This window comes from Taudactylus pleione, unplaced genomic scaffold, assembly GCF_031769625.1.
Source record: "Taudactylus pleione unplaced genomic scaffold, aTauple2 ptg000103l, whole genome shotgun sequence".
In the NCBI taxonomy this organism is placed as follows: Eukaryota; Metazoa; Chordata; class Amphibia; order Anura; family Myobatrachidae; genus Taudactylus; species Taudactylus pleione.
In genome coordinates this window covers 290241-305609 of record NW_028284505.1, presented here as the reverse complement: position 1 = coordinate 305609, position 15369 = coordinate 290241, and the positions used below count along the sequence as shown (strand labels likewise).

Below are 15369 nucleotides of genomic sequence, written 5' to 3'. Positions count from 1 at the left end.
GCACTTGTCGGATGTGTTGCAAGGGGAGTCTGTGATGCGGTCTCATAAAAGGCCGGTGGCGTCTCTGTCCGCTCCTTATGAGGATGACGAAGGGACGTCTGATGATGGGGAGATTCTAGATCCTTACGATCAGGAACCTCTCCATACTAAGGACGCTGATGCTAAGTCCAAAGTATATATTCCTGGACTTATTCGGGCGGTCCGCACAGCCTTGGTGATTGAGGACGAAGTTCCCCCAGCGGCTAAATCTAAGTATGCCTTTTTCAAAGATGTGAAGGGCGATGCCACAGTCTTTCCTCTTTCGGGTCAGTTGGTGGACCATTTAGAGGAGGCGTGGAAACAACCTGGCAAAAGATACCAGCCGCAGAGACGCCTGGCGGTGGCTTATCCGTTCGCGGATAATTATTTTGCTAAGTGGGAATCCCCTCCACAGGTGGATTCTCACGTGACCCGTCTTGTCCGTAGTGCCACATTGCCGATGCCATCCATGTCCTCCCTTAAGGATGCTACGGACCGCAAGGTAGAAATCTGCCTGAAGTCCGCTTATTCCCTTGCAGGGGGGGCAGCACGGCCGGCTATGGCCATTTGCTGGGTTGCCAGAGCGATGGAGCGCTGGGCGGATTCATTAGAGGCTTCTTTTGAATCCGACTGTCCGGCCGATCAGGCGGAGTTGATTGGCAATCTCCGTGATTCGGCCACCTACATCAACGAGGCGGCTCTAGACATTAGTACTCTGGTGTCTAGAATTTCTTCAGCAGCGGTAGCTGCTCGTCGCACCTTGTGGCTGCGATCCTGGAAGGCGGACGCAGATTCCAAGAAAGGTCTGGAAGCGTTGCCGTTTACCGGAGAAGTTCTCTTCGGTCCGGATCTGGATAAGATTGTGGCCACGCTGGCGGCAGCCAAATCTGCCTGTCTCCCGTCGGCCGCTGCTCCTTCTGGTTCGGGACCATCGTCCTTTCGGTCATCTAGGGCCCAGGGCAGGCCCAAACCACAGTCGTTTCCTCGACAGGCTGGCCCTAAGAAATCGGTCAAGCCCCGGAAGCAGGCATGGAGTACCAGACGTCCGGCCCCCAAGCCAGATGACAAGCCTGCGGCCTGACGGTCCGGGCCTCCCTTTGGGGGATCCCAGGGTGGGAGGCCGCCTGCTACAGTTCGCCCAGTGTTGGTCGACCACTACGACAGACACTTGGGTTCTGGAGGTGGTTTCCCACGGATACGCCCTCTCCTTCCGGCACAGACCCCCGGCTCGCTTCTTCACCACGGGTCTCCCATCAGACCGGAACAAGGCTACGGAGCTGCAGAAGGTATTGCACACTATGCTCCAGGCTGGAGTTATAGTGGCGGTTCCATTCTCCCAGAGGGGCCAGGGTTTCTATTCAAATCTATTTTTGGTACAGAAACCCAATGGGTCATATCGTCCGATACTCAACCTCAAAGCACTCAACAAGTCTTTGCGGGTCCCGAAGTTTCGGATGGAGACCCTACGGTCCATCATTCTGGCGCTGGAACCTGGGGACTACTTGGTGTCATTGGACATACAGGACGCTTACCTGCATGTCCCTATTCTTTGGCGCCATCAACAGTTCCTCAGGTTTGCAATCAGCAGCGACCACTTCCAGTTTCGGGCGTTACCTTTTGGCCTGGCAACAGCACCACGTGTTTTCACCAAGGTGATGGCGGTCATGGCGGCTTCTCTGCGGCTGCAGGGAGTCCGCATGTTGCCGTATTTGGACGACCTGTTATTGGTGGCAGGATCTCCAGAGCTCCTGTTACGCCACTTGGACCTGACCATTGCACTGCTGCAACGGCACGGCTGGCTAATCAACTGGCAGAAGTCCACTCTAATCCCGTCTCTGAGGATTCTGCATCTTGGAGCCTTATTGGACTCGGGACAGCAAAGGATCTTCGTGACGGAGGACAAGATCTCTGCTTTACAGTCAAGGGTGCGCAGTTGTCTGCACAGCCGCCGGGTGTCCTTACACTCGGCGATGAGGTTACTGGGCTCCATGGTGTCGGTGTTCGACATGGTGGAATACGCCCAGTTTCACTCCAGACCTCTGCAGCACCTTATCCTGTCCAAGTGGAACGGGCTGACTCAGTCTCTGAAGTCCCAGACGATTGTGCTCACCCAGGAGGTTCGCCTGTCCCTTACGTGGTGGTTACAGACGACCCACCTCAACAAGGGACGTCCGTTCTGGGTTCCAAATTGGGTCCTGTTGACAACGGACGCCAGTCTTCGGGGCTGGGGAGCAGTTTCGGGTCCACACTTGTTCCAGGGCAGGTGGACGCCGACAGAAGCGGAGCTTCCAATAAATATCTTGGAACTCCGTGCGGTCTTCAATGCTCTCCAGCAGGCACAGCGGTTTCTCCAGGGTCGCCCGGTGCAGGTCCAGTCGGACAACGCTACCACCGTGGCCTACATAAACAGGCAAGGAGGAACTCGCAGTCGGGCGGCTCTCGTAGAGGTCTCTCGGATCCTGGTTTGGGCGGAGCGCAATCTTCCGGCCATATCAGCGGTCTTCATCCCGGGAGTGCTCAATTGGGAGGCGGACTTTCTAAGTCGCCAGGACGTTCATCCGGGGGAATGGTCCCTGCACCCGGACGTTTTTCAACTACTGGTGGACAGGTGGGGTCTTCCAGAAATCGACCTCATGGCGTCCCGGCACAACAACAAGTTGCCGGTGTACGGGTCTCGCACAAGAGACAAAGGGGCGTCTCTGGTGGATGCTCTGTCCGTCCGGTGGACGTTCCGGTTCGCATACCTGTTCCCTCCGGTCTCCCTTCTTCCACGGGTAATCCGGAAATTCAAACAGGAAGGAGGGACGCTCCTGTTGATAGCTCCCGCGTGGCCCAGACGGCACTGGTTCTCAGACCTTCAGGGTCTGTCCGTGGACATTCCGCTACGACCGGACCTTCTGTCTCAGGGTCCTTGCCTTCACCCGGACCTGACTCGGCTGTCTTTGACGGCGTGGCTGTTGAGACGGCCATGCTGAGGTCCCGGGGGTTTTCCAGCTCTGTGGTGCGTACCATGTTACGAGCTCGGAAACCGTCTTCCGCGAGGATATACCATCGCGTGTGGCATACGTTCTTCCAGTGGTGTCGACCGAGAGGTTATGCACCGCGGGAGTTTCGTCTGTCTCGGATTCTCGCCTTCCTGCAAGCGGGACTAGATCATGGGCTTCGCCTTGCTTCTTTGAAGGTACAGGTTTCGGCCCTATCTGTCTGGTTTCACCGTAGGATTGCTACAATCCCGGATGTGCGCACCTTTATGCAGGGTGTTCTCCGCATTCAGCCGCCCTTTGTTCCACCTGTGGCGCCTTGGGATTTGGCTGTGGTCCTGAGGGCTCTCCAAGGACCGCCGTTTGAACCACTGGGCTCAGTGGATCTTAAATGGCTAACAGCTAAGACTGTTTTCCTTCTGGCCATTGCTTCGGCCAGACGTGTTTCTGAGTTAGGGGCTCTTTCTTGTAGACCCCCTTTCTTGGTTTTTTATGGGAACAGGGCAGTGCTCCGCACTCGGCCCGAGTTTCTTCCCAAAGTTATTTCCCAGTTTCATATTAACGAGGAAATAGTTGTTCCGGCCTTTAACTCACCGGGTCTTTCCGTGGGTGAGGCCTCATTGGATGTTGTGCGGGCCTTAAGGACTTATGTTGACCGCACTTCTTCGTTTAGGAAGTCGGACGCTTTGTTTGTCCTCTTTGGCTTCCGTAAAAAGGGTTGGCCTGCTTCAAAGCAAACTTTGGCAGCCTGGATCCGTATGGCTATTTCTGAAGCTTATCTTCATGAAGGCCTACCGGTCCCTCCTTCTCTGAAGGCTCATTCCACTAGGTCTGTGGGTCCTTCGTGGGCAGCTCGACGTGGTGCCTCGGCAGTTCAGATCTGCAAGGCTGCTACGTGGTCTTCTGTCCATACCTTCGTGAGGTATTACAGGTTTGACACCTTCGCCTCTCAGGATGCTTCCTTCGGGCGGCGGATTCTCCTTTCTGCACAGGAGCGTCCCCACCCTTAAAGGATACTGCTTTGGGACATCCCCAAGGTATCCTGTGGATACCCTATGGACCCTGAAGTAGAAAATATGAGATATGGTAAGAACTTACCCTTGTTATCTCTATTTCTACGAAGTCCATAGGGTTCCACAGGACTCCCGCCCTGTCGCACCTGTGCTGCAGATGGGCTTTGCTCTGGTCACCGGTTTTCCGTCTCCCTCTGGTGAGAATGTGATTCTTGTATGTGTCCAGATCTTTGTTCTCTCTCTTCCTTCTCCTCCTCCGGCCTATGGCTTGGTAACTAACTGAGGTGCCTTGGCCCGGGGGCGGGGTATAGGAGGGGGACCTAGTGCATCCTGGGAGGCTGAAAGCTTAACTCTTTGGTGCCCTGCGACTGACGTCACACCTATACCCCAAGGTATCCTGTGGAACCCTATGGACTTCGTAGAAATAGAGATAACAAGGGTAAGTTCTTACCATATCTCATATTTTTATTTGGATGTTGAGAGTTACATAAATCAGTAATTTTACAATATTGCCCGATGATACAAGCAGATAATATATCCTATTGTAGTCATCCTAATTAATACAAGTAAAGTATATTTTTGCCTTGGCTGCTTCCTGTTCCAGTGCCGCTTACTTACAAGGGGTCACAGATAGTAGGTGAGCTCCAGCTCTGTAGGGTTGCGTGTGTGTGTGTCGCGTGTGCTATAAACATGGTACTACTCCGCCTAGTTGAACATCCTATCCCCTAGCTATATATTTTCCTACATAGGCCCGTATTCAATTTGTTTTGTGCCAGCGATACTTTTTTGCCTCCCGGACTTTTCGCCTACTTCGCCTGTTTTGCAGGCGGAAAAGTATTGCGCGTTTCCCCGTGTACCCCCGTATTCAATTTGAAAGGACGCGAAAACGGGACCCGGGGAAACTTGAACAATCGGAAAGGCCTGTCAGATTTGGGGAAATCAGCCTGACACCCCCAGAAAGATGCTCTGACATGGGGGTTAGCTATGGTACCCCTGATTTGGGTTGCTGAAGGTATTTAGTGTTTTTCATTGGGCTAAATAGCTGCTAAATAGAGTTTTTGTATACGTGGTGCAGAATAGTATTCAGGAGGTTTTTTTGCTGAAAATAACTTATCCCAGCAAATTTTGGGGACTTGAAAACGGGGATCAGCATATTTAAAGTTACTAATGTAAAGTTTTAAAAATAGTGAAAAATCCACCTGCCACAAGCACCTGCAAAGTAAAAAAAAACTCTTGGGGCATACTTGGGGACCCCTTTGAGTCTAGTTCGCTGTTTTTAACTTTGTCCCCCAACTTTTTTTTTTTTTAACCCCCCAAGATCAGACATTTTTTGGGGTGGTCTTTAGTGTTTTTTTTTTTTAAATTGACGCAGATTACCTTTGGGGGACTGTCTTAAACCTGCACCGGGGTTCCCGCAACGTTGCACCCCAAAACCCCAATTCTGCACTTTTTTTCGCCTATTACATTGCATTGATTTTCTGCCTAGACGGAAAGTCTAATTGAATACGGCGATACTTTTCCGCCTGGCGAATGTCATCGGTGAAACTTTTTCGCCGATCTCGACTTTTCGCTCCAAATTGAATACGGACCCTAGTTGCAGCTGCTTGGGGTATCCATGTAGCTGGTTTTCCCAGGGTCCTGTCTACTCTCTCACAGCCTGGGCAGAAGAGGTGTGAGCAGGAAGCCCAATGTGATTAGTCCTCCTGTTTGTCCCTTCCCCCCCTCTCCCCCTACAGCCATATATGGTTGGCACGCAGTAATGATTTGCCAGCTCTGTGTCTTACAATCAGAATACCCAGAGGACCACCAATGAATGGTTTGTCTATGTATAGGTTTTTCTCAGAGCTGAAGGGAAGTGGGATATATAGGGATGCAAGTGATCCACACTTTTTCCACCTCCTAGAGGATGGAGCTGACACACGGTTCCACACAAACATTAGAGGAAAGGATTTTATTACAAGGACAAAAGAGACAGTCACGTTGTCCCCTACCAACTCTCCGTTATTATACTTTATATTAAAATAAATAATGCTTGTTTTGTATTTGCTATCTGGTACTGGCAGTAACAGTCCAGCTCCAGTGTTGTGCCAGGTCCTGGCTGGCTGTGCTGGGGGTCAGATTGGTGTCCTTGGTTGCAGCTATAAAGTGCTGTTGGTTTGCAGCCTCCTTGCTCGCTGTCCTGGGAATCTCTTCGTCCTCTAGATGCCACTATTTAACTTTTCCAGAAAACCACTGTAACGTAATCTGTATAATGGCTGCAGGGACCGTCTGATTAAACAGTCCATAAAACCTGTTCACAGACGCTGGCATTGATGTTTCTTAAACTCTGCAAAACAATGAATACAACTTGCTGATCGATATCCCCTGTTTATCCAAACCCTAGCACCAAGCCGTCTCCTTCATGTTGGCCGAGATGGCCATTAAAGTGGAGCTGGCACGCATGGCCTACCAGCGGGCAGCGTGGGAAGTGGACTCCGGCAGGAGAAACACCTACTTCGCCTCCATCGCCAAGGCGTTCGCTGGGGACATTGCCAACCAGGTGGCTTCGGACGCTGTCCAGGTCTTTGGAGGGAATGGATTTAATAGCGATTACCCTGTGGAAAAACTAATGAGAGATGCGAAAATCTATCAGGTGAGAGGTTACACTGAATCTAGATAGACGTTCTGCAGAGACTTTGTAATGATTAAAAGTACCCTCATGCCATGGGCATAGCATGCTTAGGTAATGTCCTAGTGTCCTTATATTAGTGATCAGGAAATGTATATACTCTATAGTAAGCTTCAGAGACGCTAGACAAGCTCCTTTCTACAGTCCAGACTTTTCCTGCATCACGGTCTGATTCAAGGTCAGCCCTCTATGTGAGCGGCTGTGCGTCTTTACACGCTTATAACGACACTCCTATAATACTTAAGATCGCCGTGCATCTTTTTAGCCACTCCAGGTCCTCGTCCAGGATCACCGCTCACATTTCTGCTACTGTGCGTCCAATCTGTACTGCGACTCTGTACATAGAAAACTTCGCTGCACTACGCCTGATATCACTGCTGATCAGACCGATAATATCATCCGGCTCCTACTTCCTAATTTCTATGATATTTTGATGTTCCTTTGTATGGTTAGAAGTACTCTCTCTAATAGCATTTATGTTCAGGAGCTTCTTATAATCCTGTAATAGCCGCTGGCTTTACAGCTCACTGCCCCATTTAATCCAACAGCTACCAGTAATGTATGGGTCGTATAACCAGTACCCTGGTCCAAACCCACTATCAGTATCCGTTCAATCCCAGCCTGCCCCGATGGCCTATGCTCCTGCCCTGAGTAAAGTGTTACCCTGGAGTCTAGCCATGGATCTGGGGAGTCTGTATATTGAGACTGCATTAGTTCATTTTAATCCAGCACATAACATCATGTTAAATCTTTCATAGACTTCTAATTTCTTAGCATTGGATAATTTTGCAAAGATGTAATGCGCACATTCAGGAAACCAAAAAAGTACAGTAGCTGTAATCGACCCGGATCAATGCCCAAAGCCCAGCTCAGTAGTAAAATCCTAGTACGGGCATTTCAGGCCGATTCCCGTACTGTAGATATTTTTATATTTTTAACAAAAGTACAAAAATATATAATTATAAATGGCTACTAACTGCACAATTTAACCTTCAGTCCCCAATTTCCAGGTATTAAACCGTATTTTAGCATAGCACAGCATAGCAAAGCACAGCACAGCATAGCAAAGCACAGCACAGCATAGCAAAGAAAGTCAGTGCAATATCCTAAAGAATGTAATGTTTTATTTCCAGATCTACGAAGGCACAGCACAAATCCAGAGACTCATCGTGGCCCGCGAGCATTTTAACCGATACAAAGAGTGAAGAATTCCTCGCCCTTATCCTACCTCCTTGGACCGCTCTGGCCTTAATTACACGTTTAATCTCCAATGTCTATGGACTGCAGGAAATTGTCAACTAATCTGAGTTTTTAATTATATACACAGGAATGTAATACTGTATAATCACCTGCAAACAGACTCTTTCATATTGTTCCTGGTAATTGTTTTGTTTGCACATTAAGTTTTTAAAACACTCTGTAGCAAAGTGAGCTATGCAATATCCACAAACTCACTGACTAGCCACTTCTTGTAAATTCTTAGTACATCAGGGAATGGAGCATTAATCAATCAAAAATAATAAAATCTAAGATTAAACAATTTAGACTGTTGATGTTCCCGGCATGTTAATGGGACGGGCAGATGTGTGATAAATACATATTCACGGACTGGTCTACATTAAATAAATATTTATAACTGAGTCTGTATACAAAGTGCTAGAAGTTTTCATTCCAAGTTCCGTTGTGCCTCATATACAGACTCAGGAGCACACAGATATTCAGGTGTCACATATCACATTACTCAGCGCAGTCTCCTATATACAGACTCAGGAGTACACAGATATACAGGTGTCACATATCACATTACTCAGCACAGTCTCCTATATACAGACTCAGGAGTACACAGATATACAGGTGTCACATATCACATTACTCAGCGCAGTCTCCCATATACAGACTCAGGAGCACACAGATATACAGGTGTCACATATCACATTACTCAGCGCAGTCTCCCATATACAGACTCAGGAGCACACAGATATACAGGTGTCACATATCACATTACTCAGCGCAGTCTCCTATATACAGACTCAGGAGTACACAGATATACAGGTGTCACATATCACATTACTCAGCGCAGTCTCCCATATACAGACTCAGGAGCACACAGATATACAGGTGTCACATATCACATTACTCAGCGCAGTCTCCCATATACAGACTCAGGAGCACACAGATATACAGGTGTCACATATCACATTACTCAGCGCAGTCTCCTATATACAGACTCAGAGGCACACAGATATACAGGTGTCACATATCACATTACTCGGCGCACACTCCCATATACAGACTCAGAGGCACACAGATATACAGGTGTCACATATCACATTACTCAGCACAGTCTCCTATATACAGACTCAGAGGCACACAGATATACAGGTGTCACATATTACATTACTCGGCGCACACTCCCATATACAGACTCAGAGGCACACAGATATACAGGTGTCACATATCACATTACTCGGCGCACACTCCCATATACAGACTCAGGAGCACACAGATATACAGGTGTCACATATCACATTACTCAGCGCAGTCTCCCATATACAGACTCAGGTGCACACAGATATACAGGTGTCACATATCACATTACTCAGCACAGTCTCCTATATACAGACTCAGAGGCACACAGATATACAGGTGTCACATATCACATTACTCGGCGCACACTCCCATATACAGACTCAGAGGCACACAGATATACAGGTGTCACATATCACATTACTCGGCGCACACTCCCATATACAGACTCAGGTGCACACAGATATACAGGTGTCACATATCACATTACTCAGCACAGTCTCCCATATACAGACTCAGAGGCACACAGATATACAGGTGTCACATATCACATTACTCGGCGCACACTCCCATATACAGACTCAGAGGCACACAGATATACAGGTGTCACATATCACATTACTCGGCGCACACTCCCATATACAGACTCAGGTGCACACAGATATACAGGTGTCACATATCACATTACTCAGCACAGTCTCCTATATACAGAATCAGGAGCACACAGATATACAGGTGTCACATATCACATTACTCAGCACAGTCTCCTATATACAGACTCAGAGGCACACAGATATACAGGTGTCACATATCACATTACTCGGCGCACACTCCCATATACAGACTCAGAGGCACACAGATATACAGGTGTCACATATCACATTACTCGGCGCACACTCCCATATACAGACTCAGGTGCACACAGATATACAGGTGTCACATATCACATTACTCAGCACAGTCTCCCATATACAGACTCAGAGGCACACAGATATACAGGTGTCACATATCACATTACTCGGCGCACACTCCCATATACAGACTCAGAGGCACACAGATATACAGGTGTCACATATCACATTACTCGGCGCACACTCCCATATACAGACTCAGGTGCACACAGATATACAGGTGTCACATATCACATTACTCAGCACAGTCTCCTATATACAGAATCAGGAGCACACAGATATACAGGTGTCACATATCAGATTACTCAGCACAGTCTCCTATATACAGACTCAGGAGCACACAAATATACAGGTGTCACATATCACATTACTCAGCGCAGTCTCCTATATACAGAATCAGGAGCACACAGATATACAGGTGTCACATATCACATTACTCAGCACAGTCTCCTATATACAGACTCAGGAGCACACAGATATACAGGTGTCACATATCACATTACTCAGCGCAGTCTCCCATATACAGACTGAGGAGCACACAGATATACAGGTGTCACATATCACATTACTCAGCGCAGTCTCCCATATACAGACTCAGGAGCACACAGATATACAGGTGTCACATATCACATTACTCAGCGCAGTCTCCCATATACAGACAGGAGTACACAGATATACAGGTGTCACATATCACATTACTCAGCGCAGTCTCCTATATACAGACTCAGGAGTACACAGATATACAGGTGTCACATATCACATTACTCAGCGCAGTCTCCCATATACAGACTCAGGAGTACACAGATATACAGGTGTCACATATCACATTACTGAGACAGTCCTAGGTGCGTTCTAGTCACATCACATTGCAACTTAGAAGAATTTTCGGCAAATAATATGCCTGAAGCTAGCAGAGTAGCACGGGACCTGGCGGCTCACTCGCACCAGGCAAGTTGCGCTGCGTGGCGTATTGAGGCTTAGATGTATGAGGACACTTCTGTATATAGGGTGAATTGTCCAATGAATGAACCGTAAAGGGAATTGTCGGTGTATTGAGACATGTGCCATCATTATTCCTATGTATTCTTTCAAAATACATATTTGGTTTAAAGATTGACGAATAGTCAACAGATCTAAACTAATATTGCATGCACTAAAAATAATATTACTGTAATGAAACCTGAAAATTTTAATTCAGTGGCTGATTCACCATATATATATATATATATATGTACTGTGTATGCATATATATATTTTATTATATTATTCTACAAACTCCACACACATACTGTAGTGCCCCATGCCATCTCGTATGCGATCATGGAGCTATTTCCAAAAAGCGACCAGTGCCCGTCCAGTCTTCCTGATAATTACATTGGTTTTATGAGCCATAAGTCCAATGGTGAAAGGGGAGAGAGAACTTCTCACTTTATAACTTTCTCCCGCTCTAGAGTGTCTCATTTTTACATAAGCCACTGGCCGTAGCTTTCTAGAAGCAATAGTCAGCTGCTACTGCTACTACTGTAGTCTCCATATGTGCAGGCTTCCGGCTGTAAGTTTTTATGAATACAGCTTTGATATGATATGATTCCGTTTTCTCCAAGTTTCCCTTACGAATGTTATCCTAAGATATAGTATATATAATCCCCTTGCCTCCATCTTTGCCCCCAAGAGTTGTGTGTTTATTATCATTATTTACTTAAACAGTTAATGCTGCCTGTCCTTGCCATTGACCAATGGAACGCCCGTTCCCGGTGAGCAGCCAAACGGCGATCAACCGTTCCATCACTGGCTGCTGTTTTCTATACTCTAATGAACTTTGATTGGCAGAGCTAATAACTGCTGTAAGACAATGCAGGAGGGTGCTATGGGTCTGTGACACCTTCTATCAGGGGCGTAACTATACCTACAGGGGCCCCATAACAACATTTTTTATGGGCCCCCCTCTCAGCCCGCGGCCCCCAATCTCGTCCCGCTCTTGCCCCCCCCCCCCCCCCCCCGGTCTGAGGCCAGTGGCGTAACTTCATCCCAGGTGCCCGGAGGCAAGGTAAATGTTGGTGCCCCCCCAAACTAAAATGTACCACCCCCCAGCACCTATGCCAGCCCCAGCTGCCGTTCCTTTTATTTAATGTAGTGCTCCCCAGTAATGGTCCCTCTATGCAGTACATCCAGTAGTGAGGCCCCTTGTAGTTGCCCCCAGTAGTGAGTCCCCTGTAGTTGCCCCCAGTAGTGAGGCCCCTGTAGTTGCCCCCAGTAGTGAGGCCCCTGTAGTTGCCCCAGTAGTGAGCAACCTTGTAGTTGCCCCCAGTAGTGAGCACCCTGTAGTTACCCCAGTAGTGAGGCCCCTGTAGTTGCCCCCAGTAGTGAGCACCCTGTAGTTGCCCCCAGTAGTGAGCCCCTGTAGTTGCCCCCAGTAGTGAGCCCCTGTAGTTACCCCTAGTAGTAGGCCCCTGTAGTTTCCCCTAGTAGTAGGCCCCTGTAGTTGACCCCAGTAGTGAGGCCCCTGTAGTTGCCCCCAGTAGTGAGCACCCTGTAGTTGCCCCCAGTAGTGAGCCCCTGTAGTTGCCCCCAGTAGTGAGCCCCTGTAGTTACCCCCAGTAGTGAGGCCCCCTGTAGTTACCCCTAGTAGTAGGCCCCTGTAGTTGCCCCCAGTAGTGAGGCCCCTGTAGTTGCCCCCAGTAGTAGGCCCCTGTAGTTACCCCTAGTAGTAGGCCCCTGTAGTTGCCCCCAGTAGTGATGGCCCCCACCGCGCGCGCTCACACACAAAACAAACAAACAACTTACCTTATCCCCGCTCCAGTGCTGCTGCCGTCCATCCCCGGCGTCCGCTCCTCGGCACTATGGGAGTGACGTCATTACGTCACTCCCATAGTCACTGCGGGACCCGGAAGACAGAGGGAGCTCCGTCCTCCGGCTACCGCCAGGAGGATAGGAGCCGGGCGCCCGCTGGTAACGCACTCAGCAGGCGCCCGGCAAATGGAGGGTGCAGGGGTGCGACCGCACCCCTTGCACCCTCCGTAGTTACGCCAATGGAGGTGGAGCGACGATCAGCGGCGCTCCCTCTCCATGCAGCTCCCGGAGCAGGTAAGTGCAGTAGAGGGGTTTGAGGAGGGTGCGGAGGGAAGGGCAGCGGACAGCGGCCTGGCACCGTAGGTAAAGGGGGAAGGCCGGGCCCCGGGTTGGTCCGGGCCCCATAGCAGCCGCACCCCCTGCACCCACGGTAGTTACGCCACTGCCTTCTATATTTACCAGGTGTACATCTGCGTATTAGACTTGTTGTGGCTCTACTCTTGCCAGGCATGGTTCAGCACATTATTCTAGGTATCAGATGTGGCTCAGCATAATATACCTGATGGTGACCCCACATACAGCAGTTCCTAATCTAGCCGCGGTGGGGGAGGTTTAGGTTTAGGCACCACAGGGGGTTTAGGGTTAGGCATCACTGGGGAGGTCGTTGCCGAGCATCGAGATGTCGCTGTCGGCATTTTGACAGCAGGTGTCCCGACTGCCGATATTTCATACCCAACCCCTCTATATACTACGCTCTATATACCACTCATAAACAGAGGCCCTGATTCAGAGCCTGGCGCTCTGACAGCGCTCGCTCTGAATCAGGACCGGTCTTCTTTTTTTTATTTTTTTAGAACGGCCTCCTGGTCGCTCGCATAGCTGTGGGTGACCACCCACACCTATAGCGAGCGGCCAGGAAGATGGTCGCGATGGTCAAGACCATCGGGCTTGCGACGAGACCCTTGTGGTAGGGTTTCGAGGCCGCAAGCCCCAGAGAGATTTCGGCTCTAATAAAGCCGAAATCTCTCCCACTGACATCACTCGTGATGTCAGTGGGGCCGCCACCAAACGGAGGCGTTCACATGGGAACGCCTCCGTTTGGGCAGCCACCCCCCGGCCCGCCCACCAAAGGAGGCGAGTTGTCACTCACCATCGACAGCTCGCCCCCTTTGTTGCGAGACCCGGAGCGACGGAGTGCCCGTCGCTATCCGGGTCTCGCGCATGCGCACGACGGAGCCTGCTCCGTCGTGTGCATGCGCACTGGCCCACCATCGACCCGGTTGCGACTGGGTCTGAATCAATCCTATAGATTGTAAGCTTGCGAGCAGGGCCCTCTTACCCTTATGTATGTCATGTATGTATGTATGTCTTTCTACTTCAGGGTCCATAGGGGTCCACAGGGTGACCTTGGGGTATAGCTGGATCCTGGATCCACGGGCACCACGGAGTTAAAGCTTTTAGCTGCTCCCAGGATGCACTTGGGTCCAACCTCCCCTATACCCCGCCCCCGAGCCACAGGCACCTCAGTTTTAGATGGTGTCCGGCCGGAGTCGGGTCACCCTGCGGGGTGGGCTGCAGGAGCAGCCCCCTAAAGCTTTTAATTTTTTTATTTAACTTAGTTAAATTTATTTATTTTTTACTACAGTTTTTCTACAGAGCGGCAGCGCTGGGCTGTCTGTACAGACGCCCACGCTGCCGCTCCTTCTCCCTGCTGGCGCCGCGACGCCAGCACTGAACTGGGGATCGCGGCGGGGGAAGCCAGAGTCTGTACTAGCCGGACTCTGGTTTCCCCCGGGACTGCTGCCGGAAGACGCCGGGGAGATCAGGTAAGCCGCGCACCGCTGATTAGCGGCGGTGCGCGGGTTCCTTTTAAATGCAGTCCCATGCCCCCGGTCTAGGGGACAGACCGGGGGCGCTAGCGGTGGCGGCGGGCCCCCCCTCCAGCGGAGGCATACCCCGCCAGACCACTAGACCACCAGGGTTAATATCGCGGCAAGCGGGATGCCGGCAACCCGGGGGTTAATATGCTAGCCAGGGGAGGAAGCCTTCCCTGTCTAGTGCCTCCTCCCCTCAGCTCAGCGCGCCTTTCAGCTCGGAGTCTGGCGTCGCTGAGCTGCAGCTACTCGGCCACTCCTCCTCTGAGGTCTCCAGCGGCCATTTTCTCTGTGGCAGCGTGGATACTCTCAGGGAGCACGCGGACCGGTCCCCCTGTGTACCTCTCCCCTGCAGAAGGACAGTGTACACAGCGCTATAGCCCTCCCAGACACTGAATCTGGGAGGTTGATTGTAGTGGAAAGGTGCAGTGAGTATATCTTCCTGCATGGTATGTGACTTTTGCTAGTGCTGCCTGTCTGTGTCTTTTTTCTACTTACTGTCAGCCTATACCTATCCCTTTCCTTCTCCTACAAGCCCTACAGGTGTGCGGGGGAAGGGTGTTTCTACTGACCTCACCTATATAGATCACGTATTTGTGAGGTCCGTCACATACAGTTGTGTGCTACACGGTGCCATATTGTGGGCTGTTGTTCAGCACACTGGTGAGTGCGCACGTTTTCTTCCTAAGTCATGTCTGAGGAGGAGATTGAGCACTCCGGGGCTCCGGTATTGTTCTCCTGCAGGCGCTGTTCTGCAGGAGTGGATAGGGAGGATTTGTCACAGGACGGCCTGTGCGGACGGTGCCA

The 15369-nt window shown here is 50.2% G+C and overlaps 1 protein-coding gene across 1 annotated transcript in view; it reads left to right on the top strand.

Annotated features, from left to right (window-relative positions):
- Positions 1–8220, top strand: part of ACADM (acyl-CoA dehydrogenase medium chain) — a 34209-nt gene extending 25989 nt beyond the window's left edge. Inside the window, exons 11-12 of the mRNA XM_088470758.1 lie at positions 6396–6644; positions 7814–8220. Coding sequence (XP_088326884.1) covers positions 6396–6644; positions 7814–7885 — 321 coding nt within the window. The 3' untranslated portion in view covers positions 7886–8220. The remainder of the gene's footprint in view (positions 1–6395; positions 6645–7813) is intronic.
- Positions 8221–15369: the final 7149 nt, after the last annotated feature.